The sequence below is a fragment of the Pristis pectinata genome, chromosome 18 (assembly GCF_009764475.1).
Source record: "Pristis pectinata isolate sPriPec2 chromosome 18, sPriPec2.1.pri, whole genome shotgun sequence".
Lineage (NCBI taxonomy): Eukaryota > Metazoa > Chordata > Chondrichthyes > Rhinopristiformes > Pristidae > Pristis > Pristis pectinata.
The window spans coordinates 24975922-25003288 of NC_067422.1; the positions used below are offsets into that span (position 1 = coordinate 24975922).

At 38.2% G+C, this 27367-nt stretch overlaps 1 protein-coding gene across 1 annotated transcript in view; it reads left to right on the plus strand.

Moving 5' to 3' along the window:
• LOC127580046 (myosin-10-like) overlaps nt 1–27367 on the plus strand; it is a 123619-nt gene that overhangs the window by 25834 nt on the left and 70418 nt on the right. The window contains 1 exon segment of the mRNA XM_052033192.1: nt 21402–21429. Within this exon segment, the coding sequence (XP_051889152.1) occupies nt 21402–21429 (28 nt within the window).

Here is a 27367-nt window from a genome sequence, read left to right on the forward strand (position 1 = left end):
GCAAGGTATTAGCTGCAGAGGCTGTTTATAGCAGTGTACTTGAATGTAACAAAACAAAAAAAAACGTTTGTGTTCTTGGAAAGCTACAATAATGTTGAAGGCATTGTAATTTGAGTATCAACTTTTGAATAACAATTGTTTGCGTTGCCCTTGGAGAGAAACTGGAAGAAGCAAGCTGAAGTAGAAACGGTGGACTCTAAATACTTCTATTGCAATGAAGAAGTCTACATTAGCTTGCTGCAATAAGCATATTTAATAATATTGCAGACAATATGGAATGGAGATACTATACAAGTACCTCATTCAAAAAAATTTTCAGTTTCAGAACTGAATTTTTTGTGACTGACTTGAGTTGGAATCATATTTAGAATTTTGATCATAAGCAGCAAGGCAGATGTGGAGGAAAATCTTTTAATGTAGAACTCATTGCTTGTGAAGGAGAAGGCTTCCAACAGGGGACTGGGCAGGCAAAAGGAAAATAATTTGTGGGGCTTTCGGGGTAAATGGGAGACTGGAGTTGATTGAAGTGAAACTGATGCAGGCCCAAATTAATCAATTCTGTGAATGTACGTTAGCAAAGAATTTTTCAACTTTCCTAAAGGGAGGGGGAAAAGAGACTTCAATTTCTATGTGACTTGCTGGAAAGTGCTTCAGGACCTCTTAAGAAATACAAGTAGGGTCCTTGGGTCCTGCCTTTGTTACTAATTTGCCTACCAAAGTGGTTTGGTTTATTGTTTCATGTGAAAGACAGCACCTGGCTTATTGAGTTGAGTTTTGGAGCTATTTGCCCTGGGTTTAGTGACATCAGATGCATCCAAGTAGAAAATGCATCCAAGTAGAAAATGCATTCAGCACCTGCTGACATTGCCTCCTGCTGCAATGTCTAATCAGTTACCTGAGGATATTGTGGCAGTATCCCCCAGTTGAACCAGAAGTCATGTTGTGTATGCTTCTCCAGTCTCTTCAAAGGTTAAGGGAAGGTGAGTAAGCCAAGGGCGGATATGAGTCATTATTGATTTGGTTTGTAGAAAGTAAACGTGCAGAAAGACCATATGTTTGGATTTGTAATTTTGTGAAATGATAGAATGAATCTTTCCCAAGTGAGGTTTCATTGTTTGACATCCATTTATATCTAGTGAAATATTGCCCTTGCACCTTTTGTTTTGAAAATTCTTAATTGTCAGTTGTTGCCAACTTGGATAGAGGGCTGGTCACATGGGAACTTGAGAGCGAGGAGCAGGAGTGGGCCACTTTGCCCCTCAAGCCTGCTCTGCCATTCAATAATAGCATGCTAATCTGACTATAACTCTCACATTCATGCCTACTTGCAATGATCTTTTGCCCACTACTTCTCAAGACTCTACCTCTGCCCTATAAATATTTTTTTAAAAATGGTAGAAACAGAATCTTTAAGAGCTCCAGAGACTTTTGACATTCTGAGAGAATTTTGCCCCTTATTTTTAAATTGTGATCTTTGTTTTAGATTCTCCCACAGGAGGAAATGCCTTCTCCTCATCCTCTGTCGAAACTCCTCAGGAACTTGTACCTTTCAGTCAAGCCAGCTTTCATCTCAACTTAATTGGGTACAAATATAGCCTGTTCAATCTTTCATCCCAAGACAACCCTGCCCATTCCAGGCATCAGTCTAGTATATCTTCAAACTTCCAACACATTAACATCCTCCTTTATGTAAGATCATTCAGTGCTGCTTACAGTACTCCTTGTGTGGTCTTCCATAGCCCTGTATAATTGAAGCATAACATTTCTCTGCCTTCCACCCCCAACTCCACTCCAAACTTATGTATTCAATTCCCCTTGCAATAAATATTTATGTTCTGCTAACTTTCAAAATCACTTGTATCTGAGCACTAACCACATTGTCTTTTGTAAATCATGCACTATGGTACCCCAAGTCCCCTGCACCTCAGAGCTCTGCAAACACTTATTTATATGGTATGCATCTTTTTGTTTTATCTGCCAAAATGAGCAGTTTCATTCTCTCCTGCATTATGCTCCATTTGCCAGATCTTAGTCCACACATTACATATCTATGTTCCTTTTGTAGTTTCCATGTCATCTTCAAACTTTCCTACTTTGTGTCATTAGCAAATGTATATCTTTTTGGTGCATCCTTCCGAGTCGGTTTCTACCATTCTTTTTAAATGTTTACAAGGCAGAGGTAGAGTCTGGAGAAGTAGTGGGCAAATGATCTCTGCAAGTAGGCATGGATGTGTGAGCTCCAGTCCTATAATTTCCCGGTTTGTCCCTTTTGCCCTTTTTTTTAAAACAAAGGAATAATGTTGGCTATTCTCCGGTCTGCTTGGATCTCACCTATAGCTAAAGAGGATGCAGTGATCTCTGTCAAGGCCCCAGCAATCTCATCTCTTGCGTATCTCAATAATCTGGGATAGATACCATCGGTCTCTGAAGATTTGCCTACCTTAATGTTCTTCAAAAGACCCAACACCCCCACCTTGATATTAACATTCATAGAATATCAACATACCCCTTCCAGATCTCCCTATCCCCATCTCATTCTTGGTGAATACAAATGCAAAGTATTCATTTAGTATCTTGTCCACTTCCTCTAGCTCTTGGCATAAATTCCCTCTAGTACTTGAGTGAACCTGTCCTTAACTACCCTCTTTTCAATGTATCTATAACATGCCTTAGGATTCTCCTTAATCAAATTTGCTGGGGACATTTCATGGTCTATTTTAGCTCTCCTGATGCACTGTTTAAGTTCTTTGCGCTTCCATTATATTCCTCAAGGGCCCAGTCTGATTTCAGCTTCCTAAACTTGTGCTTTCTTTTTTGACTAAATTCACAATGGCTCATGTCAGGCAAGGTTGTCTGACCTTGTCTGTCTTCCTCATGGGGACATGTTGGTCCTGAATTCTGACCAGTTGGACTTTAACTTCCACATGTCAGATCTGGACTTGCTCAATAACAGCTGCTCCTAATCTGCTTCCTCCAATTTGGCACTTTCCACTGAGGTCCAGTCTTATCCTTTTCCATCACTATATGGAAACTTAAAGTTATGGTCACTGTTTCCAAAATGCTCTCCCACTGATACTTTTATCATCTGGCCAAGCACATTTCCCAATACAAAGTCAAGTATACCCCCTTCTCTTGTTGGACTATCAAGATATTGTTTCAAGAAACCCTCCTGGATGCATCTAACAATTTCTGCCCTATCTCAGCCTCTGGCACTAGAGAACTCCCAGTCAATATTGGGGAAATTAAAGTTGCCTATAACTACCCTGTTGCTTTCATATCTTTCCACAATCTTGCTACATATCTGTTCCTTTACCTCCCATGGGCTTTTGGGAGGCCTAAAGTATAACTCTAAGGAATGGTAAGAGGCACCCATGTTGTATTCCTCAGTAAACTAAAACTCTAATTATCAACTTTTTGCTAATGCATCTACTGAAGATTTGTATCTCCTAATCATTTTTGTAAGATTATTTGATAGTTTTGGATTGATCAGCATTTGGAAATAGTTTAATGAGGAAATACTAGGCTATTTATAAGTGGATCCAGCTGTCTTAAATTTGGCTAAGTGGGAAAATTTTTTTTGCAATATTACATTAACTTGAGGCTGAAAGTTATGAAGCAGTTATGTTCCTAATAACAATGTCATATGATGAATGCAACACAGTTGCAAGATTTCACTAAAGGTGTACTGTCTTGGTTGTGATGGGCACCAGTCTGAAAACTTGGCATGCAGGCATCCCTGACCCATTTAACTGAAATTATTGAAATCTTTTGCTTTTTGTATGCTGAACTTTGAACTTCAGTAGTTTACACCACCAGTATTGTGGGATGTAGCTTTAAATTGTTTTGTTAAGCTGAAGAGTTAAAGCTTAAATTTTCCTGTAAAGTGAGTAAACCTTGGCATTGTGTGTTAATGGAACAGCAACTTCAGATAAGGACAGATGTGCAGTTAATCTCAATCCAAATGCCACTTCCTTAGTTGCACATCTTTGCTGTTACCTACATGGAAATGGCATCTGGCATCAACATTGGCTATGGATTTGTACACTGCAAAGTCACACCCAGCCTCATTGATCTGGTAAAGCAGGCCCTTGTTAATGGCATTTCAAGGTGTTGGTGATGGGCAATAAATATTAGCCTTGTTAATGTCCAGTTAGAAATTCAAAAATGAGTGGTCAAATTTAAACCATCTGTAGTATACGTACTGTTCGTTAGTCCTGGAGGACAAGTGTGCAATGGGGTAACGTGTCCTTTCTGAGGTATTGCCAGATTTTTTTAAAATGAAAGATGTGCAATGGTGTTTTTTTTTAGCAAATCCATGTATCAAGGTAAAATTCTCGGTGGCTGTCTGGAGTTTGCTAACTGTTATTTAGTCAAATTCTGAAAATTAATTGCTAATTTTATTTGGTGCACACAGAATGTATTTGAAATAAGTTGCAACAAATGGTTTGCTGGAGGAACTCGACGAGTTGAGCAGTATCTATGTTTGTGGGGGAAAAGAATTGTTGATGTTCACGTCAAACCCCTGCATCAGGACTCCAGCAGACTATTTGTTGCTCCCAGTTCCAACATCTGCAGTCTCATGTTTCCTAAAGTTGCAGTTTGATTTACTGCTTTGGTGATCCTGTTAATCCTTTCCAAATTTTTTGGTTGGTTTATGGACCTTTTTTTGTTTTGGAACATAGAACAGTACGGCACAGTATAGGGCCTTCAGCCTAGGCTGTTGTGCCGATCTATATAAACCTACTGCACAATCAATCTAACTCTTCCCTCCTACACAGCCCATAATCCTCCATTTTTCTATCTAAGAGTCTTTTAAAGGTCCCTATTGTATCAGCCTTTACCACCACTCCCAGCAGTGCTTTCCAGGCACCCACCACTTTATTTTTTATGTAAAAAAAACCCTACCTCTGACATCTTCCCTAAACTTTCCTCCTATCACCTTAAATGGATGTCCTCTGGTATTGGCCATTGCCACCCTGGGAAAAAGGTGCTGGCTCTCTATTCTATTTATACCTCTCATAATCTTGTACATCTCTGTCAGGTCATGTCTTATCCTCCGTCATTCTGAAGAGAAAAGCCCAAGCTTGCTCAACCTTTCCTCATAAAGACATTGTTCTCTAATCCAGGCAGCATCCTGGTAAATCTCCCCTGCACCCTCTAAAGCTTCCAATGATGAGGCGAAAACTGAACACAATAACCAATTTTCTTGCTTAACTTTTTTAAGGTGCCTGTAATTTAAATTTGCATTTGTGATCAATTCAGTAAATTGCTTTCTGAGCTATGAAGCTGACCTGCTAACTCATCTTGATTTAAGTGCTTGACCAGTTTTCAAAGAACATGATATCTTCAATCATTAAACACAAGTTTAATTCACACCATGCACTTATGAATTTCTTGAAGCATTTTCTATGCACAAGATGGGAATATCTTAAGCATGTAGTCATTCTGGATTTAAAAAGATGAATTTAAAATGCCATCTCAAAGCTGGAGTATATTCATCCTATTAGACTAAAGTGACAGTTTATTTTTATTTTTAAAATAAAAAATAAGCTGTCCCTTTAGTCTAATAGGATGAATATACTCCAGCTTTGAGCATGCTGATGACCTGTTTACGCATTTGTCCATTTCTTAAATTATTCTTTGGCCTCTTGGGTTACCAACTTCTCAATTTTGTGTAATTGAGCTGTGGATTCTTTCTGATGAGGGACTGGGTCACAATTGCTTCATTTGGGCCTCTGGCAATCACATCTGGATTTGAATCCTGGTGTATCATGAGGCTTGTTACTTGTACAAACCCACTCTCATCTCCCTTAAGAAACTGAACATTAAGGATGAGGCCAGAATTTCATGTCTTGCAAGTGGGCAGAAAATGAGCAAAGAGAATTGAATGATGGTTAAATTTGGCCCCTTAACAATAAAGTAATAAATTGGGAGGATGTTGTGGATTTATCAGTTTAATTTATAATAAGAATTAATGTGGTCTGCATAGTAATGATACTAGTTGATCTGTTGTAAAAGTTTATACACTAATAATTTAACTTTCACCATTAGTTACAACTTTGTCATCCGTAACATTGGATATAACTTGCTATTAAAATATTGTACTTTTTTATATAGCTGATCCATTTGGTTTTGTGCAGAAAATTTGTTTTTGCTTCATGGAATTTATGGTGGAAAATGTGTCGAAATTTACTTAATTTAAATGCTTGAATAAACACTTTGCATGAATAATGACCTTTTCAGCTCTCCTTGACAAGCCGGAAAGAACACTTAAGGACATGAGTTACTTAATGTGGCCAAATACAGCGCACAATTTGTTGGGTGCTGCTTGAAAAAGATGTTCATATGATTAAGTAGTTTCTCTTTCAATAACACAAACTTCTCTTTGACAGCAGAGCAAGGCTTAGTTTAATGCTTTCATGCCAAGCACGAAATGACCTTTGAATAATACTGCATGAATAAGCCATTAGACGTGTCCAATCTTTCCCACAGATCACAAAGTAGTTGAATGCAGTTGCACAAGGCTTCACAACATTCGCACTTTCTCTTTCTCTCCTTCCTTGCACAAAAATCTTTGGATCTAAGCTAAGGCATAGTTTTCATCCAGATGAGTGACAGGACATGTGACATTCGGGGGTAAAAAAACAGTCAGCTCGGGAAACTCTGGGTCAAGCAGCATCTGTAGGGTGGGATAGACTTGGTGCTGAGGCATTAAGTCGGTATTCAAAACTGGTGTGATAAAACTGCAGATTTTAGTATCTAATTCTTTTACATTAGTTGCATTATATGGTGCACAGTTGTCACAAAACCAAGTTTTTAGTAATTGAGCATCAAATGAACTGGTAATTAAGTTGTTTAACCATCCACCCCTAGCCTTTACAACTTAAAAATCTGCATTGACTTTTATTGTACAAGGATAGGAGAGGGGTCTGTTACAAACCTGGAAAGATCAAGGTATTATGATACAGGTGAATTACTAATTTAAGCAATTCAAAACCTTGCTTTTGTTTACCGATACTGAATTACCAGATGTATTATTTTGAAGTTTGAAGTGTTAAATGAAATTTTTATTTCAACTGGGCTTTGTGAAATTCATGAAAAAGCTGGTTAATGTAAAAAGGGCCAGTAACTTCCTGAATGGACTTCCTTTTTAAGTATTTTTGGTAAAACAAAGGTAAAGTTTTTAAGTGTTTTCGAATTGTGCAAACGCAAAACTATTTTTTAATTATTTCACATCATCTAAATGAGAATGGAAAACGAGTAGAATCTGATCTAAGTCTGAAGGGAGTAAGTTTTTTAAGTCTGTCACATTTTTTTGGGTGAGTTGAGCCCACACTTTACATTGGTATTCCATTTGCCTTTTCACTCCTTGTCGTCTTTGTTTTAGAAGACAGCATTGAGTATACGGAAATGATATCTAGTATCAGCCAATGCATAACTTGAATTTTTTTTGATGGGGCAAACTCATGAAATGAGGATGTGCGTAACAGCAGCTTGGGATTCTCTTCCTTGGTATCTTTACTTTCACTACCCCTCTTGAGTTTTCAGCAGTAGAAAGCAAAATATTCCTTTTGATTAATTGCCATTTGGAAATTGAGTAGCCATAGTTCATATTTTATTTACCAATGAGTTAGAAGTTCAGATATTATTAATATATGTTAACCTGGTTTTTGAGGAATTCGTGACTTATTACTTTATTTCATTGGGTTTTAACCTGATGAATCGTATGGACATTATTAGTTGCTTTTGGCCCTCTACTGTCATGTATCACTGCAGATCCCTAAATAACACTAAATTTTGTCTTATTTCTGAATGTCTTTTGCTTCAAAACCTAGTGTCCAGAATGTACTGAAAAACTGTCGAAGACATCTGAAGATGTCTGGATTTTTTTTGTAATTTTTTTGTACAATACTCTGGGAGAAACTTTTGATTTTAGTTGAATTTTCAAACTGTGGTATTAAATCCATCTTTGCCCTCCTATTCTGCATCCAGCTGGAAAGCTGTTGTAAATTTCTGGGTTGCCTTGTTGTGATTTTTCCCTTTTTCCCCTTTTCCCCCAGTTGACTGCAGTTCTCTTCTGGAAAAAATTGGAAATTTTTTTGCCTTTTACTTTTTACTGCAGTCAATAAGTTAACCGATTCTGTACTTCACACTCTAAGAAGGTATTGTCCACTCATTTCTTTGGGATGATGTCTGCCAGTAGCTATTTTGAAAGTTGATGTTTAGGTTGGCAGTAATGGATGAAGCTTATCTTGGAGAAAATAACCAGACTGTGCTCTCCTGACCTTCCAGGATTTCAGCACTAAAATTTTGGCATGTTTTTTTATTCAAACAAGTAATTTATCAAGTCTATTTGATTTGACAGCCACACAAGAGCCTGAGGAAACCATTTCACATTACTTTTTTTTTTGGAAACAAATTTTCCTTCCTGACACTTTGGTTTCAATAATAAGCCAGTGATGCAAAGCTGGTGCAAAAGAGTTTAGTGTCAAGAAATTTGAAGGCTTTTTCATCTGTACATCTGATGGTCCTGGCTGGAGAACTTGCAGGTTTAAGAACATTTGGTAGTAGAAAATGGTTGTCTCCTACTACTGAATCTGCAAATCTTCCCTCATCTAAGGCATGAGATTTGATCAGTTTGTCCCATGCTGTTTTATTGTCCTGGAGTTTTAATAGCAAGGATTTGTGGGGGGGGGGGGGGGGGGGGGGGGGGGGGGGGGGGGGGGGGGGGGGGGGGAGGGTGGGGGGTAGTTCATTGAATTTTATAGTACAGGAGGGGGTCATTTGGTCCATTGTCTTTGCCAGCCAAAATTTGAGTTTAGGTTGATCCTATTTCTCAGCATTTAGTTCCTGGCCCTGCAAATGATTTGCTTTTAGGATATGAAATTTCAGTTGGACTTGATAACCCTGCATACAGGGGATATCTCTGAATGTTAGAACTACTGGTAGTGATAAATGAGGCTGCCTTTACTGGAGTCTAAGTGGCAAACTTAGTACTGCTACAGGAGAACCAGCTTTCATTGCTAGTTGTGTGTTTGGTTTACCTGTGTTGGCCAGTGAAGTCATTGCTCCTTTACTGGTCCGAACCCCTTCACCACTAGGTTTGACTTTTGAACCACTTGCATAATCTCTCATCTATACAATGTGTACTATGATGTTTGGATATTCTGCAGTAATGACCTTTCGCAAGACCACTGCATTAAAGGCAGTGGGTTTATTCTGAGAATCTGGATACCTATATATCCTTTGAGGAAAAATGGAAAACTATATGTATTGCACTCTGCGATGTCTGAAGTATAATTAGAACATATTTTCATGTAATTGAAATCCTTAATTGACTTTTTCATTTATTTAATCAAAGTTCAGTTTTGCTGTAGCCTCTTAAATATATTTGATTCCACGGTATAGCAAAAACTGATCCCAAGTGTTTTATTGTGCTTGGTACCTATAACAAACCATATTTATGAAAGTACACTTTTTAAGGCCGTGCGAACTGGAGTCTTTGCTAACTATATTGCTTTAGTTAAGATCTGTATTAAACTTTCTTGATGGCCATCTGACTGCCTTCTCTGTATGAGAAGATGGAATTTAGCTTCATATTCTGTATCCTGTGGTGAATAATACAAATTTGCGTCAATAAATCACATTGCATATAGTTACCAATCAGTGTACTTGCTTAGGATTAGCAAATTGATGAAAGTACATGGTTATAACATGCTTGAAATTGGTTAATTTAGGAAAAAGCAACTATTTCTTTTCCACAACTCTCCACCTTTTCAAACATGGCAGAAGAATGTGGATTTATAAAATCTTAGTGTTGAAGCTCATCCCAAACACTGCTTTTTCACTCTTATTGTTAACTTTGGAAGAGTTCTGTTAAATGGAATGTGAAAGGGCCATACATGGTCAAGGCTAAGTTTTTTTTAAGTAGCATATTATTCAAAATAACAAAGAAGTGAGTACAGCTTTCCTGTCTGGAATGGTTGGAATGAGCAGTCTGTAACGTTATTTATCCAGCCAAGACAGATTAACTAGCTCCAGTGAATCCCCACGGTGATCTTGATGTACAAGCGGTGTACTTATGTGTCAGGATCACTTTTTTTCGATGCCAGCTTCTTGGATACAGTTTTTTTTAGTTATTTTGGATTACGTTGTTGCAGTTGATAAGGATTTAGAAATGATGTCATTTGTCTTTCATGGAGGAAGGGTATCCGTGCATGTCATTTCTGTTAATGTGATATTAAACTGCAATTGTAGTTTATTATTCTAATTCCAGGCACTATTGCCTGGATGGAGTCAATGGATGACAATTATTTTACGATCTAACCTTTATAAATGGGTGGTCGACAGTCAATGTGGACTCAATGGGTCGAAGGGGCTGATTGAAGGCCACATCTCTATTTTAAAAAAAACATAACATTGCATTCTTCCTGTTTGAAATGGCCTAATGCTTTTTGAAGACACAATGCTTGGAAAAGGTTATTGATCAAGAAAATCTCTGGTAGAGCATATACCCTTAAATCCAGGTGAATGTAGAACAAGGTTTCACTGTGCAGATCAGTTAGACAGTGTACATGTTCAATATGATTTAGACTTTAGATTCTTATGAGACACATTATGGGAGACACCATATAACATGCTGTGTTTTTTGGGTGGCCATTGTGTGAACTAAGATTTGCAGAAGCTACGGCATCAAAGGTTGTGGATAATAAAACCTCCTAATGAAGGAGGTAATATACTTACAGGCTGAAGGGAAATGGGCATGTAGGTCTAGTTGGCAAACTGGAAACAGTCACATGGCATGGGGATTGGTCCTGGGGCCTAATACCTTTCACTTGCCGTGATAAAAGAATTTAAAAATTCAAGCATTCTGTCTAATGAGCAGAAATTTATCTTGGCTTAGTAAAAGTGAATAAGAACTTCTGGTGTTTCCTGTGGGCCTAAAGAATAAATTTTGCAGGACGTCATTAGTGAAAGATCCAAGAGATGGGCTTCAATGTCTGAAAGCAACTCTTCTAAAAATTAAAATGATTTCCTCTTGGCTAAATATCATTGCCACAGTTAGCTTTTGTACTGTGGGCAGCTGATCTACAGTTAAGTCAGTTGGAAATGGGATTATTACATTCATTTATATGGTTTCCTTAATTACGGTACATTCTATGCCAACAAAACAATTCCAGCTCTTACTTTTAATTTGAAACTGGCTGCCCATGAAACATCGGGAATGATTCAAAGGCTTTGTGAAGTTGAAAAATGAGCATTTGAGGTAAATGGTATTCGTAGCATTTTCTGCCACAGATGGGTTAATATTAAGAACAATTTGCATGGTGTGAAGTTTTGATCACTTTTTTTAATTATAAATTAAGGAACTGGGAACTGCTGGAAGTGTTTACTTTTGCTGCTCTATTGTTGACTCCTCTCCATATGGCAGCCATTCAAGAGAATGCACTGTTTTATTGTAATTAAAACATAATGTGCTTCGCAAAGCAATCAAGCTGGACTGTAATGTCAATTTAAGTTGTGCAGAATTAGATGTTAACTTCACTGCAGCAAAAAGTGCACAATATTGGTCTAAAACATTAACTGGTCACTTTTCTGTCTAGAAAATGAGTCTTCATAAAAATTACCATAAAGCAACATTTCGCACCCCCCCCCCCCCCCCCCCCCCCCCCCCCAAAGGTGAGTGGATAGAAAATAAACTGGGTGGCAAATTTTATAGTCAATTTAACATTCCTTGAGTGTGGCAGAGATTGACACTTGAACTACTTTTCAGTACACTTTTGGTTATGGTAATCCAAGGGTCACTTTTCAGGAAGAATGTTCATTATGCACTTGCATTGATCCAGTGTAACGTGTAAAACCAGGCTGGTTTCCCATAATCACACCAAGATTTATATGGTCAGATCAAATGCTGATAAGTTGCAGTGGTAATATTTGCTCATTGTTGCAAAAATTGCACTCATGGCTCTCTCAAAGAGATCTGAGTAATTAACAGCATGGGATGGGCACATATGCTGCCTATTTAAAATGTTTATTACAGCCTCTTAGCCTCTATTTCAAGTTGATATCCTATCCAGGAAGCACTCTACAGTAGTTTCTTGTGTCAAGACCCTGTAGGGAAAATGGGCTTTGATACCCTACAGATTGGACCAAATCAGGGTAAAAGTGAGGTCTGGTTTCTTAGTGTTGTATCAACAATGTCAGATAGTGGGAGTAAGCTCTTTACATTTAAGTTGATAATCTAGGATTGCGTGCAGTGGAACATTAATGTTGGGTTGTCATAAGCCATCCTTTCAGATGATTAAAATGATGTCCAAGCCCACAATATTTAAAGAAATGGCTTTTTTTTATGTGAGGCAAGGAAAAGATGAAGCAAGTGGTTCTTGGAATGTGATTATGAAGTTGTAATGAGCACATGATTGATCAGTCCCAAGGGGTATAAGATTACTACCTTCCTATTTGAACAAAAGCAAAATTCAATGGTTGTTGGGAACCTGGAGTACTGGAAGCACTCAACAGGTCTGACAACTTGACCATTCAGTCCTGGGCTGTTCTCCTTTTTTCTGATGGTGTTACTGGTATCTCTTGATGAAGGGCTGGGAAAGAGTCAAAACACTTTCAGAAAGTACCTCAGCCAGCATTGGTGGACAATGCAAGAGAAAACTTCTGAGGCAATTTTCGTCAGAACTGGAAAATTGTCATTGAAACTTTTTCACCAGATTTGGTCAACAATCTTAATGCAAGTGCTATTTAGAGTGAACATTGTAGAAAATGTTTAACTTCAGAATATTACAACATATATATGTGTGCTGGTTGAAATTGGTCTTGTCCCATTATCATGTGGGTCAGGTCACCGACTTTTTAAAGGAAACATTTGTGGTAATGTATGAGGGATTTGTAGAATCCTGAACTTCTGAGCAATTTTCATTAATCTGTTTATAGGGAATTTGGAGTATGCTGCTTGGAATGATCAGTACAATTGAACATGAGAAAATTTGATGTTTGTTTTTGCTTTAGTATGTTTGGCTATTAAGAACCATCTTTTAAGTTTAAGATACCCAGTCAGTTTTCTTCTATACCCACTCAGTTGCTTGCACTAATTATGTCACAACTTTGTAGTGGCCTTGAGTTATATTTGGGCAAATGTTGGTCTGTCCAAGAAGTTGATGTCAGGATGTTGATAAATGGATTTGTCACAGTCATACAGCATGGAAATAGGCCTGTCAGCCCCCATCAGGCACTTATTTACTATAATTCCTTTTTGTTCTTCTCACATTCTCATTAACCCCCTCCCCAGGTTCTGTTGCTCTCCTACACATTAAGAGCAATTTACAATGGCCAATTAACCCAGATCTTGAGGATGTGGAGAAAACCTGAGCAGCCAGAGGAAACCAATGCTGTCACAGGGAAATTGATAATTTCATTAAGATTGGAGCTGTGGTCATGATCAAACCTGGGTTAGAACATAGAACAATTACAGCACAATTCAGGCCCTTCGGCCCACAAATCTGTGCCGAACATTTCCCTACCCTAGAAATTACTAGGCTAGAAGCTGTGAGGCAGCAGCTCTAGTACTTTGTCTCTGCCACCCCTAGAGACTGCAGTTAGTCTAAAGTACAAGATCTAATCTTGATTTAAGTTGTATAAGATCTGAGAATTGCCTTATTTTTCAATCAAAGTTGTTTGGTTTCTTGCTGGTCTTAGTTAGGAAAATATTTTTCGAAACTACCGACATATATTTGGAATGTGAAGTATTTCCCTCTGCAACAAAGTGTGGAGATTTATTTTGTGTGGGCACTTAGTGAAATACAGGATTGTACTTTATGGGGAGAAATATTTATTCATTGAAACCATGAACAATGTAGACAGATGTGCAAGGTCTGTCTTGATTCAATGATGTTAGTTAATGACTAAGAGGTTGCTGAGTGTGAAATTGCAGGGGTGGCAAAATTAAATGCACAGTAGGTGATCCCAAATTGCAAATGACCCAAACTTAATGTGTGTGACTCAACTTGGACAGGAATGATTTACTGGTGCATTACATCAATAAGCCATTGAGTTTCCATGCCATGTGACACACTAAAATCTTTCTCCAGAAAGTAGATGGTATTTTAATTTGCTCAAATATGTGATGTTGAGGTTCTTTTATGCTCAGATCTAAGTGATTAGAGAGAACGTGGGTTTGAAATAAAAAAAATGCCTGTGGTTTATAATGAGGTAATCTGGCGCCTAAAGCAATGTTATAAAGGATTCTGCTGCACAACATGTGGACCATTAAATCTATATCCAGTTCTGCACATTTTTTCCTGTTGGAGTCGGGGCTTGATTATTGCCATAATGTTATCCAAATACTTGATGGTTACTGTGTCTCATAGTTGGCTGGTTTCTATAAAACCATATTCGTGTTTGAGATGGCTGTTGAAGGATACTGTTGTCACCTAACAAAATTGGAAGGTAGTCATTAGGAATAAAGAAAAAGGTCAGCATGTATCCAGTATTGTTGGCAACAACAAATACCATAGTTTGTCTTATAACTTGAATTGTTAAGTCTTTAACACTTTTTCCTGGACGTTGATCCAAGGAATGAATTTCATGATTAAGAAAATAGACTGTGAGGTGAGCATGACATATTAGCATGTGGTTCCTTCAAATTAAAACTTATTCATTTCAAACATTCAGTTGTTAAGTTCTAATATTTTTGTTTGTCTTTGCCTGCGCTGCACCTGCCTACACGCCTTTCCACCAGCTCCAATTACTCAAGGGCAATATGTAAACAGGATATTCTTCCATTTTTTTAATTCTAGTTCCTTGCATGAAAAATAATTTGGGACCCCAGGGGATATGATAAAATCCAATCCTGTTTTTAACCTGCTCCCTTAAATAATATGCAGTACAGTTTGCTTGAGGAAAAAGATTGTCCCTTTCTGCTACTGCCTCCACCTTTCTCACTGAAGCTTCATGAAACAAGGTCTACTGTCCCTGATTAAGATCAGCCAATTTGTCAGATTGGGTTTCACCTGAGATCTTTTCAGCTAATCGAATTGTGGAGCCATTCATAGTTGGGTATAAAGGTGGGCAAATGTAGATTAGTAGGTGTAAATGCCATCTATAAAATGACCAATATTTGGTAAGAATTGATACCACTAAATGCGTATCTGCTGTGAAAACAGAAACTTTTGGAATAAAACATTGAGATTCAAACTGAAATATGAAATTTAACTGAAATCAATTTTCAGATGTTGCAGATCGGAAATAACTGAAGGATCTTCAACCTGAAATGTTAACTGTTTCTCTTTCCAAAGGATACAATTTCAGTGGAGTGTTTTCAGCATTTTCTGTTTTTGATACTACTACTTGGCATCCCAAAACCTTAGTTTGTGTATGACTATGTTATAATCAAGCATCAATAAGATGTTTACAAGAGTATAAGTTTTTGAGATAAAAGTTCAACTAGCCTTACAGAAAATGTAATCACTTGAAAAGGATTGTACCTGATGTATGGAGCTGGTGTAGTGATTTGATTTTAATGCAGTGAATTCTTTACCAACTTCTACTGTATGATTTGAAATATTTATCCATTTCACCATAAGGGTATTTTTTGGGTAAGTAAATTCACCTGTAGCAATGATTTGTAAACATTAAAACTGAAGTCTTAATCATTTCCAACAAAATTAAGAAGCTCTTTTAGTCAGTTTCATCCTATGGTTTTACATTTCAGTTGCCAAGCTGCTAAGCTTTGCTGGTGTGCTCCACAATTTCAAACTTGACATTTTGAAATGTATATTTTAATACTTATAAAGAAGCAAACAATAGTGGACCTCTTCCTAAAGACAGAACAGAGAAGTCTTTTTAAAAAAATCCTTCCTGGAGAGAGACTTTAATGCAAAAAAAAAATTTGCTTTTACAATATATTCTGTGTTGTCTAAGTGTTTTGGAATGACCCGAGGTTGTGGAAAGTGCTATATTAATGCATTCAACTTTGAATTGGAGAATATTTTTATCATAGAACTGTTACGCAAGTACTAGTGAAATATTATAGTCCCATTGAACTACTGTTCCCTTAAAATTCCACATGGAACTTTCAACATTTATTTCTCCTTTGTTTTTTTCACATGATTTAAAAATGTGCATCACTGACTTGAGAATAATCAAAAACTAGTTGTGAAGCTGAATCCCAATTGGATATATATTTTCAGAAATGACAGTGGTCTTCATAGTTTTGTGTGGAATGCCTTTTAAGGGGTGTACTAACAATGGGATGGTAAGTCATTGTCCTGGTCCAGTTCAAAGTTAGTTGGCTCTCTGCTGTTCCAAATAATTGAACTTTAATCACTGACCAGATATACTTAATCCAAAATTGGCAGAACTATTTGTTTTGAGAATTACTGAGAAATGTGGCAGTTTTGTTCTAATCCATTTGAGCTCTGGTTACAATTTAAAACGGTGCATCATCAGTATGTGCTTGGCTCTGTTCTATTTTCTATGGGGAATGTCTCAATTCAGACCACATTGTACCAAGGATTGTCTCCTTGATCAAGGTTGTTTGAGTAGAAGGGATGACTTGACTAATATTTTATAAATGGCTGGTATCTATTGCAATTCTGATTCTAATACTCATAAGCTTTATTCGGAAACTGTCTGCATGGAGTCTGAAATGACTCCAAGTCTCGATTCATCCTAACTTGGAAATGTATATATTCATAACTTTGCCCTCAGTGCTGTTGGAATATTCTAGGATAAAAAGGTGCTGGAAATGCTCAGCAGGTCAGGCTACATCTGTGGAAAGAGAAACAGTTAACATTTCTTCATTGGAGCTGGTGAAAGGAAAAAAAGTTGGTTTTAAGTTGTAGAGGGTGGGAGGGGGCAATGCAGTGGGAGAGGCAAACAACTGAACTAATGATACAGATGGATGATGTTACAGCAGAAGTATCCAGTTCTGATGCAAGTTATCTGAAGTAGTTGAATTGAATATTGAATCCCAAGGATTACAAAGTGCCTAGATGAAAGATAAGGTGCTTTTCTGCAAGTTTACATTGGACCTCAATAGAACAATGAAAGAGCTGCAGGCAGATGAGTGGGATGGAGAATTTGGTGGCAGTGGACAGGCAACTGGAAGCTTAAGGTCCTCCTCGTGGACTGAATGGAGGTATTCTGCAAAGCAGTCACCTAATCTGTGTTTGATTACTCAGTGTAGGGGAGGCCACATGAATACCAAATATAATGCACTGGATGGGAAGAAATGCAAATGAATAGCTGCTTAATCTAGAAGGACCTATCTGGATCCCTGGATGGTGGGAAGAGGAGGTAAAGCAAGATGTGAAAGTTCCATAAGAAAAGGGGTGGTTGGTGGAAATGGAAGTGTGAATCAGGGAGTCTCAAGAAATGAAGAGAGGAAAATATGACTGGTGATACAGCACCTTTGGGCATGGCAAGGAGGAAAGGGAGTTCTCCTGGCCTTCCATCCATTACATAGAACACTACAGCACAGTACAGGCCCTTCGGCCCACAATGTTGTGCCGACATTTTATCCTGCTCTAAGATCTATCTAACCCTTCCCTCCCACATAGCCCCCTATTTTTCTATCATTCATGTGTCTATCTAAGTCTCTTAAATGTCCCTTATGTATCTGCCCCCACAACCTCTGCAGGCAGTGCATTCCACGCACCCACCACTCTCTGTGTAAAAAAAACTTACCCCTGACATTCCCCTTATACCTTCCTCCAATCACCTTAAAATTATGTCCCCTCGTGTTAGCCATTGTCGCACTGGGATAAAGGCTTCTCATTCCATGCATCGTTCTTCAGTTTCCAGCACCTTAAATGAGATTCCACCACCAGATATGTACATCTTCCCCTCTAAGAAACACTGACGTTTCCAGCATTCACCCAATTCATTCCAAGTTCACCAGCAACAGTTGACCTCCATCTCATAGCTTTGTGTCCCTTTTGTTTTCTCACTCTGTCTTCAACCTATTGCCAGATGATTCTGTAAACCTTGGAATCGCTTGAGCAACGTTGGCCTTGCTATTTTGTCCCCCTCCCCCTTCCCAAGCCTGCCATGCCCTCTGAAATGTAAAACTAACTTGTTTTCTCACATAGCTCATTCTCTGTTCCTATCCCTGAAGTGCATGGACTTGCTGTGGTAAAATTATGAATACATTTTAAAACTTGCTTTAGACTTGTGTAAGATTTTGTTTGAAGAGCTGAAAGGCAGAGACAACATTTGTGAAAGATTGAAGAAAATCTTTGAGTTTATGAGACATGCATCTGAGGCAGTTGCTTGAGGGAGTGAGGTGCCTTCTAGTATGTAGGTCACCTTGCAAACTTTTTTTAAACATGTTTAATCAACATTTAAACTACATTTATTCCAGCTCTAGTTATTAATCACCAAAATAAATCCATGCAGTCAGTTTCTGTTGGAATTTGAAGGACACCAGTGAATATGCAGGACTCAAACTGTGAGACCAACAATTACACTTGATAAGCATTCGAAACAAAAACACAATTAATTGCCCTTTGCCTAATTACTGTCTGGTGAGCCTCTAGCTGTGTTTGCCTCTAAAATACTAACCTTAAAGAAATTTATTGGGCTACGGAAATATAAAGTTCTGAATATAGTTTTCCTAAGGATGTGAAACTTGGCAATGTAGAATTTTTGTTTTACACAGTAAATGGGACACACGGAAATCATTATCAATGGTGAGCTGTTCCAGATTTATAAACTGTACAGTTCATAATTAGCTCCAATGCCTGAAGCCTGATTTTTTTTCCCCCCTGTATTGGCAAAGCAAAAGTTGTTCTATTGCTCGGTGCTTTTGTTTTGCTCTTCATACAACTTGGGATATAATGTTTAAATGTCATTGTGAACAAAGAATTTGTTGAGCCTGGAACATTTGATTATCATATCCTTGCCTGTTGATTCAGGACATGTAACAGTACAGAAAAATTGCTCTCAATTTGCAAGTGAAGTCTATAGAAATCTGAAGATACTTGTTGCATTAGTAATTTATTTAACATTGCAAGTTCATTATTATCCTTAGAAATTGAAAGAGCTTGTTTTGTAACTGATTGGATTACCAAATAAAACTTGAAATGAATTTGATAACTGACCTATAATATAAAATAATGGGCAATAAAGACATTTTCTTTCTCGTAACAAAAAAAAATTGTCATAGCTTTACACTGGTGACCAGCGTCTTAGCTGAAAATATGTTCAATATGTCACGTTTCTTTCCCGTGTTATATTTACGGTTAATTATTGTACACATGGCTTCAGTGAAACGTACTCATTATTCATTTATCAGATGCTTTGCTGGCAAGGCCTGTTTTTATCACCCTCCCTCATTCCCCTTGCAAAAAGGGAGGTGAGCCATTTCATTCAACTGCTGCAATCCTTCTGGTAATTTATTCTGTAGACTTTAGACCTGATGACGGCAGCAGAATAATAGTTAGAAGATAGAACAGTGCAGCATAGGAACAGTCCCTTCAGCCCACGATGTCTTTGCCAACTATGATGCCAATCCCATCTGCCTGCACATGGTCTATAGCCCTTAATTCCCTGCCTGTTTGTCCAACATCTCCTTGTAGGTAATATACTCTAATCCAGGCAATTTCCTGGTGAACCTCTTCTGCACCCTCTCCAAAGCTTCCACATTCTTCCTGTAATATAGTGAACAGAACTGCACACAACACTCCAAGTGTGGCCTAACCAAGGTTTTATACAGCAGCAACATGACTTCCCTTCTTTCGTACTCAATGCTCCAACCAAGAAGGATAAGTATGCCATACACTTACTTTACCACACTGTCAACTTGTGTTGTCACTTTCAGGGAGATATGGACTTCCACCCCAGTATCCCTCTGTACAGACAAGTGACTTCATTCTACTGCTGACAAGTTCCTTGTAGACTGTTGAAGGGCTTTGTCTTGTTATTTGCTGCAGGATACTTGGCTCCTTCAGCACTGTATTTATATAGTTGAGTTTCTGATCGTGGGTTAGTGGGGGGGTACATCATTGGTACTGCTTTGAATAACAAGTGCTTGGATCTGCTCTTGTGGGAGACAGTTGATCATCATCCATCCAAACACTGCTCTAGTTGTTTGATAATCTCCTGTGTGGTACTTCATTGAGGAATTTCTAGAAATACACTATATTAGCTGGATTGCCCTGGTTTGTTAGTGCATTAAATCTACAACTAAAATAAAGTTGGCAAATGTGATTTCCCTTTTATAAATCCATATTGTCTGTCTAATCCTATTATTTTCTGTGTCCTGTTAGCACTTTAATGGATTCCAGCATTTTCCTATAGCCGGACAGGTCCATAAGTCCCTTTTCAAATAGGAGCTTGTTATGTTTATAGCTAGCATACTCTCGTATTCTACTTTGCCACATCTGTGCTTTGGTCCACTAAATTCTCAAATGTTCTTGGTCCTCAGGCTTGCTGTGCTTTTGGCAAGATTATTAGGCATTTCTTTGCTATCATCTGTAATTGACAATCATGATTTTGACCACTTTTTTTCTGTTTTTAATCCCCTAAATATTACTTGTATTCTTTGTGTTTACTGCATACCTTAATGCATTTTTCTTAACCACCATAGCCAATTCCTTCTTGCTGTAAGTATACTTGCAATTTGAGAATCAAGAGGTAGTCTAGAATTGTTCTGCTACTGACAGTTTTGGGATAATCTTGCTCATTGTACCATCTGGCTGTACCTCGTCCTTGCTGTAGTTGGAGTTCATGAGTGGAGGAGGACAAAGGCAGACCAAAAACAAGTAACGTAAACCCGTGTCTGTTGTTAATGCAACCCAAAACTGAATCTCTCACTTATTGAGTCCTAGTTTTGTCACTCATGTTGTCATAGCAATGTGGCCAGATGGTCATCTTTGAAACCCCAAGGACACAGCATTGTGTCGTAAAATGTCAGGTAAAAACAAAATGCTGGAAAGGCTGAGTAGGTCATGTAGTATATGTGGAAAGAGAAACAGAGTCAGCACTTCAGGTTGAAGTCCCTTTTTCCCACAGATACTACTTGACCTGTTTTTATTTGAGACTTGCAGCATCTGCAGTTTTTTGCCTTTCATTTAATGTGAAATGTCTCTTGATTGGAATGGAATTTGACCTTTCTATTTAAATCAAATCTAAAGCATAGCATTTTTTTGAGCATCAATTAAGCAATGAAAATAAACACTTCAAATAGTATTGCCTGTTCCTCAATTCTGTTTAGTTTGTCCCTCATCTGGTGGCCAGAAGTTGCATTGTTACAATTGTACTATTTTGATAACTTGTAGACAGCTAAGTCCACTTCATGTACCTGAGATTTTAAAGGACGATGTTTCAATGTAATCAGTTAATATAACCACAATGTCGATCATTACTGACTTTTATCTTTTGTCTTCTTCCAGATCGTGAAGATCAATCGATTCTTTGCACGTAAGTACATGTTTTGAATGCTATATAACAATGTGTATTGTTCTGTTGGCTTTTATCCTGGCATTGGCCAAATGTTTTGGAATTGCAGTCAAAATAGTACTTTAAAAAGTTAGTCTGTGTTTAAATTTAAAGTGCATAGAATTTCACCAGCAATTGTATACTTGCAAATATTTGCTTATATACTCCACGAGCTGCTTTACTAGCCCCAAACGTAAAATGTGAATCAGATGATAGAACTGTGCTATTTGTTTTAACCAGTGAGGAAACAGCAGTCTTGAAGAATTTGAATCTATTTACTATATGAACTCTGCATCCTCAAAGTACCATTCATGTAGATAATGGGAATGCCTAAAAATTCAATCATTTAGTGCTTCATTTTTTGCCATGGATGATCACTGTTCATTGTAAAACAATGCGCATGTAAAGTGTCTAGATTTAGATTCATGACCTTCGTGGCAGGATACGTCATGTATTATGCAAGTAGCCCACAGAAGAGACCTGAAAATGGGCAGGATTTTCAGTTGTGAACAAGTGGTCCACAAGGTCTGTGTGGCACTTTAGAAGCAAGTTTCTAATGTGCCTGTGAAGCCTACTCTAACACAGGAACCCTGATTCTGTTCTATCTCCTTTAACATGCTATCCTTGAGAGCTTACCATCACCCGAATGCACAGCACCTTATCTCACCATTCCACGTTGCAAGCGCTTAAGCAGAGGTGCTCAGAATTGCGAAGTCCCAGGTAGCACTAGAGATTAAAAGATGCAACCCATTTTCCCCACCCACCACTTCAAAGGACATGTGAAGAACTAGCTCTGAGCTGAAGCAGTACAACTGATTAATGCCCGCTTTGGGGATTGAGGAGTGATGAAAGGTGAAAACCCAGGGTTGAATTATGATGGATAAGTGTTGAAGACTTTGAACCTTTGGAGGGCTAGAGTGTAAGTATTCTAAGAATTGCTATGTAAGGTGTGATTTGAGAGATGTGAAATGTCTTGCTGTCCTGGGGTAAATGATCTATGTTTAACAGCCTGCTTTTATTATAAAATTAAGGACAGAACAAATGTCCTTTCAGGTTTGAAAACTAAAGGTGCAGGTTAGTTTGAATGTTGCACAGTGCAAGCAATTTTTATGTATTTTGGAACACTCTGAAACAGTGAAATTAATCTGGTGGGATGATTTTTTTGTCAAGATTGACTGGTTTCCCTCTGATTTTGTGGGTGGCTAATGAGGCCAATGTGGAACTGCAGACTTGTGCCCAGATGGGGAAGGTCATAGTTAATGGGGCAGATGGCTGGGTAGTTTGTCAGGTGGTCAGCTCCTCCCTCCGGTTTTTAAACCCCTTGATGCCATTCTGAACACTGCTCCTCCATTTTGATCAGTTATGGGCCAAGGATTTGCAGGAGCTAGTGGTAATGTTGCATTTCTTCATGGCGGCTTCAAGCACATCCTTAAATGTTTTCCTCTGCCACTCTAGTACTCTGTTCCATCGTAGAGCTCTGAACAATGTGTCTTTTGGAAGTCTAATGTTGGGCGTGTGAATGATGTAACCTTTATAGCGTAACTGAACGTAATTGGGGCCCAAATATCAGGAATATTGGCTTGAGAGAAGTCACTGAAGTTGTTTCACTCATCTGTCCAGGGAATTGTGGATGTTAAGGAGACAGTGATATTTTGCCAGTGCCTTGAGATGCCTCAAAGACGTTCGTGCTTAACTTGGGCTTCAGACAAATATATAAAAAAACACAGACAGTAATCAGTCCTACACTTTCAAGGTTGAGTTCAGAATGTGGAATTCATGTCCTTCTTGCCTTTACCTGAAATGAACATTCTATCAATGGCTTGCCTTGGTTGGAAAAGGCAGTTCTTGTATTTGATATGCAGAATGACAGGAGAGGTTAGGCATGCAGAAAGCAGTCCTGGCACAGTGTCATCTTTAATTTGGCTTAACCATTTTCAGTGTTTTTGCATATAATTTTGTGCTACAACTCTGGCCATGTCTCTTCACCTGAGCCCTAAGGAAGTCAAAGATTCAGTGGTAAAAAATCTTTTGGACTATGACTAGTGGCCACTTTGTAGTTCCCATTTGGTGTCCATGTCACAGCTGAATTATTCCTTTGCAGGTACAGCCATTTGGAAAACCATTTTTTTCCCCTGTTTTCAAATGCAGTACTATATTGCAACTAAACTTTAACACAAACAAAAATTAGACCAGTTTTTGTTTTGCTCAAGTTTGCATCCCATTTAGAATATTGCTTCACAATTTTCTCTCCTGTTTTCATTTGTATCTCTTGCACACAGATCACCTTCACCCCAATTCCTCTCTACATTTCTCATGTGGCACCAAGGCCACTAGTTGATCTCTACTTGTTTCCCTCCTAACTAAGAAATTCCCATTGTTCACTCCCTTCTTTGCAATTTAAGACCTGTTTGATTTCTATCTTTGTTCTCAACGTGTGAAAGGTCACTAACCTCAAACGTTAACTCATTACCTTCATAGATGCTGCTTGACCAGAATATTTAGCTTTTCTTTTCGTGCATACCTGTTCAACCTCAGAAATTTAACAAAATAATTTGCTGTTAGAATTCTAAACTCTAATTGTTATTAGTAAATTTGAATGAGATGTCAAATATTTGTCCTTGTTAAGTTGTGCAACCTACTTAACAATAAAGTTTCTGTCGGCAGTAGACATCATTCCATTTTTCTTGCTGAGCTGTCTGGGTTTCTTAGTCTTTGGCAAAGTGCCAGTGCTTGTCACTGATCTGGAAGGAAACTGCTCAGCAGACCAAGTGATCTCTTAGGTAGGGATTTCCTTTCTTCTGATCTCCAGCATCCTGCAAGTGATATCATCAGTCAGAACAGCCAATTGCGTTGAAGAATTTGCAGCAAACGAGGAGGTGCAAAGTGCAGTTTTTAATTGAGATTAATATAGGGTGACTAACCTGAAGCCTATGTATGAACGGATTGGGTATGATTCCATTTATTTTAGTAAATAGAGAGTTTTGAAAGAAGAGGGAATAACAGCCCTCACACAACTGTTTTCTTGGTCCTCAGAGGTGAATCAGACAGCGATCCTGCATTAATCTGGTATCTAAAATCTTCCCCATTGTGCAACAAGGTTATTTTTGTAGTGAGAATTGTTCATAAGCATCTGAACTTGCTGGTATTTAAATTTAAGAGCTGCAGAACAGTTTGCCCTGTGGAAGAGCAAAGAATTACTTCTGGATTTCAGCATTTGTCTTGTGTGTTCTCTAGAACTTTAGTTCTATGGTATAACACAAACTGAGTCTCCCAACTGCAAACTGACTCTCCCAACTGCAACCACAATATCTGGGCCATTACTGTTAGAAACTCAGTTTCATATCCAATGGTTTCCTTATCTGATTTCCCACGGAGTTGTACACAAAGACACAGTCTCTTCGACTCACCACATCCATTCTGATCATCTTGTAACCACCTACACACATCCCATTATTTCCCATCCTCATCAATAACAACCCTCGCTGATTCTCCTGCCACCCTTCTACACGAAGGGCAATTCCAAGTAGCCAATTAATAGACCACTATTAATATATTGAATACTTGGGGGAAGACCACAGATCACAGGGGGATTGTGCAAAGTCTCGACAAATAGCACCCAATGTCAGGATTGTCCCTGGGTCTATGGAGCTGTGAGGAACTGCACTAACTATGGCACTATGTGTTGTACTTCAGCTATTTGTAACACCAAATTTACCATTTCTTTAGAAGTCTTCTGGAGTACCATATTTCAAAGTATTTGCATAAATTCCATTTTCTTGCATAATTGTTAAAATGTTATTTATGCTGACATGATGCCTGCATGTACATAAACCTTGAAGCAGTGACTTTTTTGTTCTTTCCTCATTCCAATTTTGAGCATCCATTGCACACAACCCCAACATTCGGAATTCATCTAGCTTGCACCAATTTTAAAGGTGTGCATCTTTTTCCTTTTGAGGTTAACTGAAGTGAACACTGTGTCCTGCCAAAGACTGCATTTGCTAAATGGCCTTAGCTTTGATTTTGGGGAAGGATTTTAAATATTATTGCCTTAAAAGGAAATGTGGCTGTAACAGGGCTTCAGAGAATAGAAATAGCAGTTTGGCTTTGAATGCCAACAACAATGGATACCACACATTTTTGTAAACTAATTCAGGACTGATTACAGGTTCCTATCTAGATATCAACAGGAAATTTACTGCTTTTAAAGCAGCAGGGGATGTGACCTCCATAAAAAGAATGTGACCTGATGTTCAGTCATGCATTTCACAGATTGACTCAAGTCACTCTTATAATGAATTACCTGCTGTGGTTACTCCATGATCAGTTGGTCAGTGTGACAACGTTGTCTAACAAATGTTACTGGGTGTCAGCATTGCAATGCCAACTGCTGCTATTTCTTGTGTCATTGCTCCCTTGTTATTCCGTAGTGCAGTTTATGTAATTAAACTGAAATTATTGCTGAAGGAAAATATTATTTAGTCCTGAGCATGGAGTACACAAAGAATGGTTTAATGGTTTTGTCATTTTCCAGTACTCTTCAGAATTCATTTGATACAAATGTATTATTGTTAACACTGGTTTTCCACATTCACCTATCTGTTTTCCTTTGAAAATTAAGGGGATTTGGATTATGAAGAAGTTGAGTTGCAATGGGTAGATAAATAAATACTGTGCTGAAACTTGCTCAGTCTAGCCCATTAACAAGCACACCTCTTCCATGCTGCAATTCCATGACACAAGTCCAAGATGAACTGACTTTTGAAGAACCACCTTCTGTTGGTTCTCCACCAAAGTGCTGAAGAACAGGAAGTATGCTTTGGACCATTAGTTTCACCTATTTACTACTTGGGAGCAATCCTGTTTTCTAGAATGTAATATGAATTGCTGGAGTATTTAAGCATTTTGCTGTAATAATGATGTGTGGTTTTGTTGTGGTTCAAGATGTTTCATGTTTTTACCCTGAGATCAGCTATTTTTATTGTTGCCAATGGGAAAGATTTGTGTAAAAGTCTAGGAGCCTAGAAGATTTATTGTTTATCTTGGGGATTTTTTACAGTGTAGTTTGTATTCATGGTTGCACTCTTGTTACTAGAGTTGGCACTAGCCTGTTACTGCAATGGCCTAAGTAATATCATAAGTCATACAGTTGTGTAGCATGGAAATGGGCCCTTTGGCCCAACTAGTCCATGCTGATTAAGATGTCTATCTGAGCTAGTCCCATTTGCCTCAGTTTGGCCCATATTCCTGAAACTGTGTCAAGGTTATGAGGGAGTGACTTTCTGCTGACTCTTTTCAGCTGGTAATCATAGCTGACATTTTGGAGAGGGTCCATGAAGAACCAAGGGCCCACTGAGAACCAAAGTTTCTCTTGGGGGAGAGGGGGATGACTCCAAAAATAAAGTCCTCTTGTCCCTAGTAGTGACTAGTGTAAAGAAACCTGAGCTCCCTCTAAATTCTTTCAGGCATAAAAAGCATATCTGGCCTGTAACTGGGCATTAATTTAGAAGTAAAACACTATTACTTCAATGGGTAGAGCAAGTTAAGAGGCTATTAGATGCATGAATATGCAGGGAATAGAGGGATATTGATGTACAGACAGAAGAGATTTGGTTTAATTTGGCATCCTATTCGGCATAGACATCGTGGGCCAAAGGGTCTGTTCCTGTGTTGTACTGTTCTATGTTCTGTTTATGTTCTAAATCCCTTCAATTTTCGTTCCAGTATTTAAGCCTCTGTAAATAGATGCTGATTCATCCATGTTCTCTTGCCTCTTTCAGCTATTCAGCTGCTGAACTGGCCAAAATATAGGCAGCATCTTCCCCTTTCAGAAAGTGTATATTGTTTGCTTTGTCTTGGTTGCTTAATTAAAAAATTTCTCTGCTTTCAGCATACAGGAAGAACATGTCACTAAAACCTA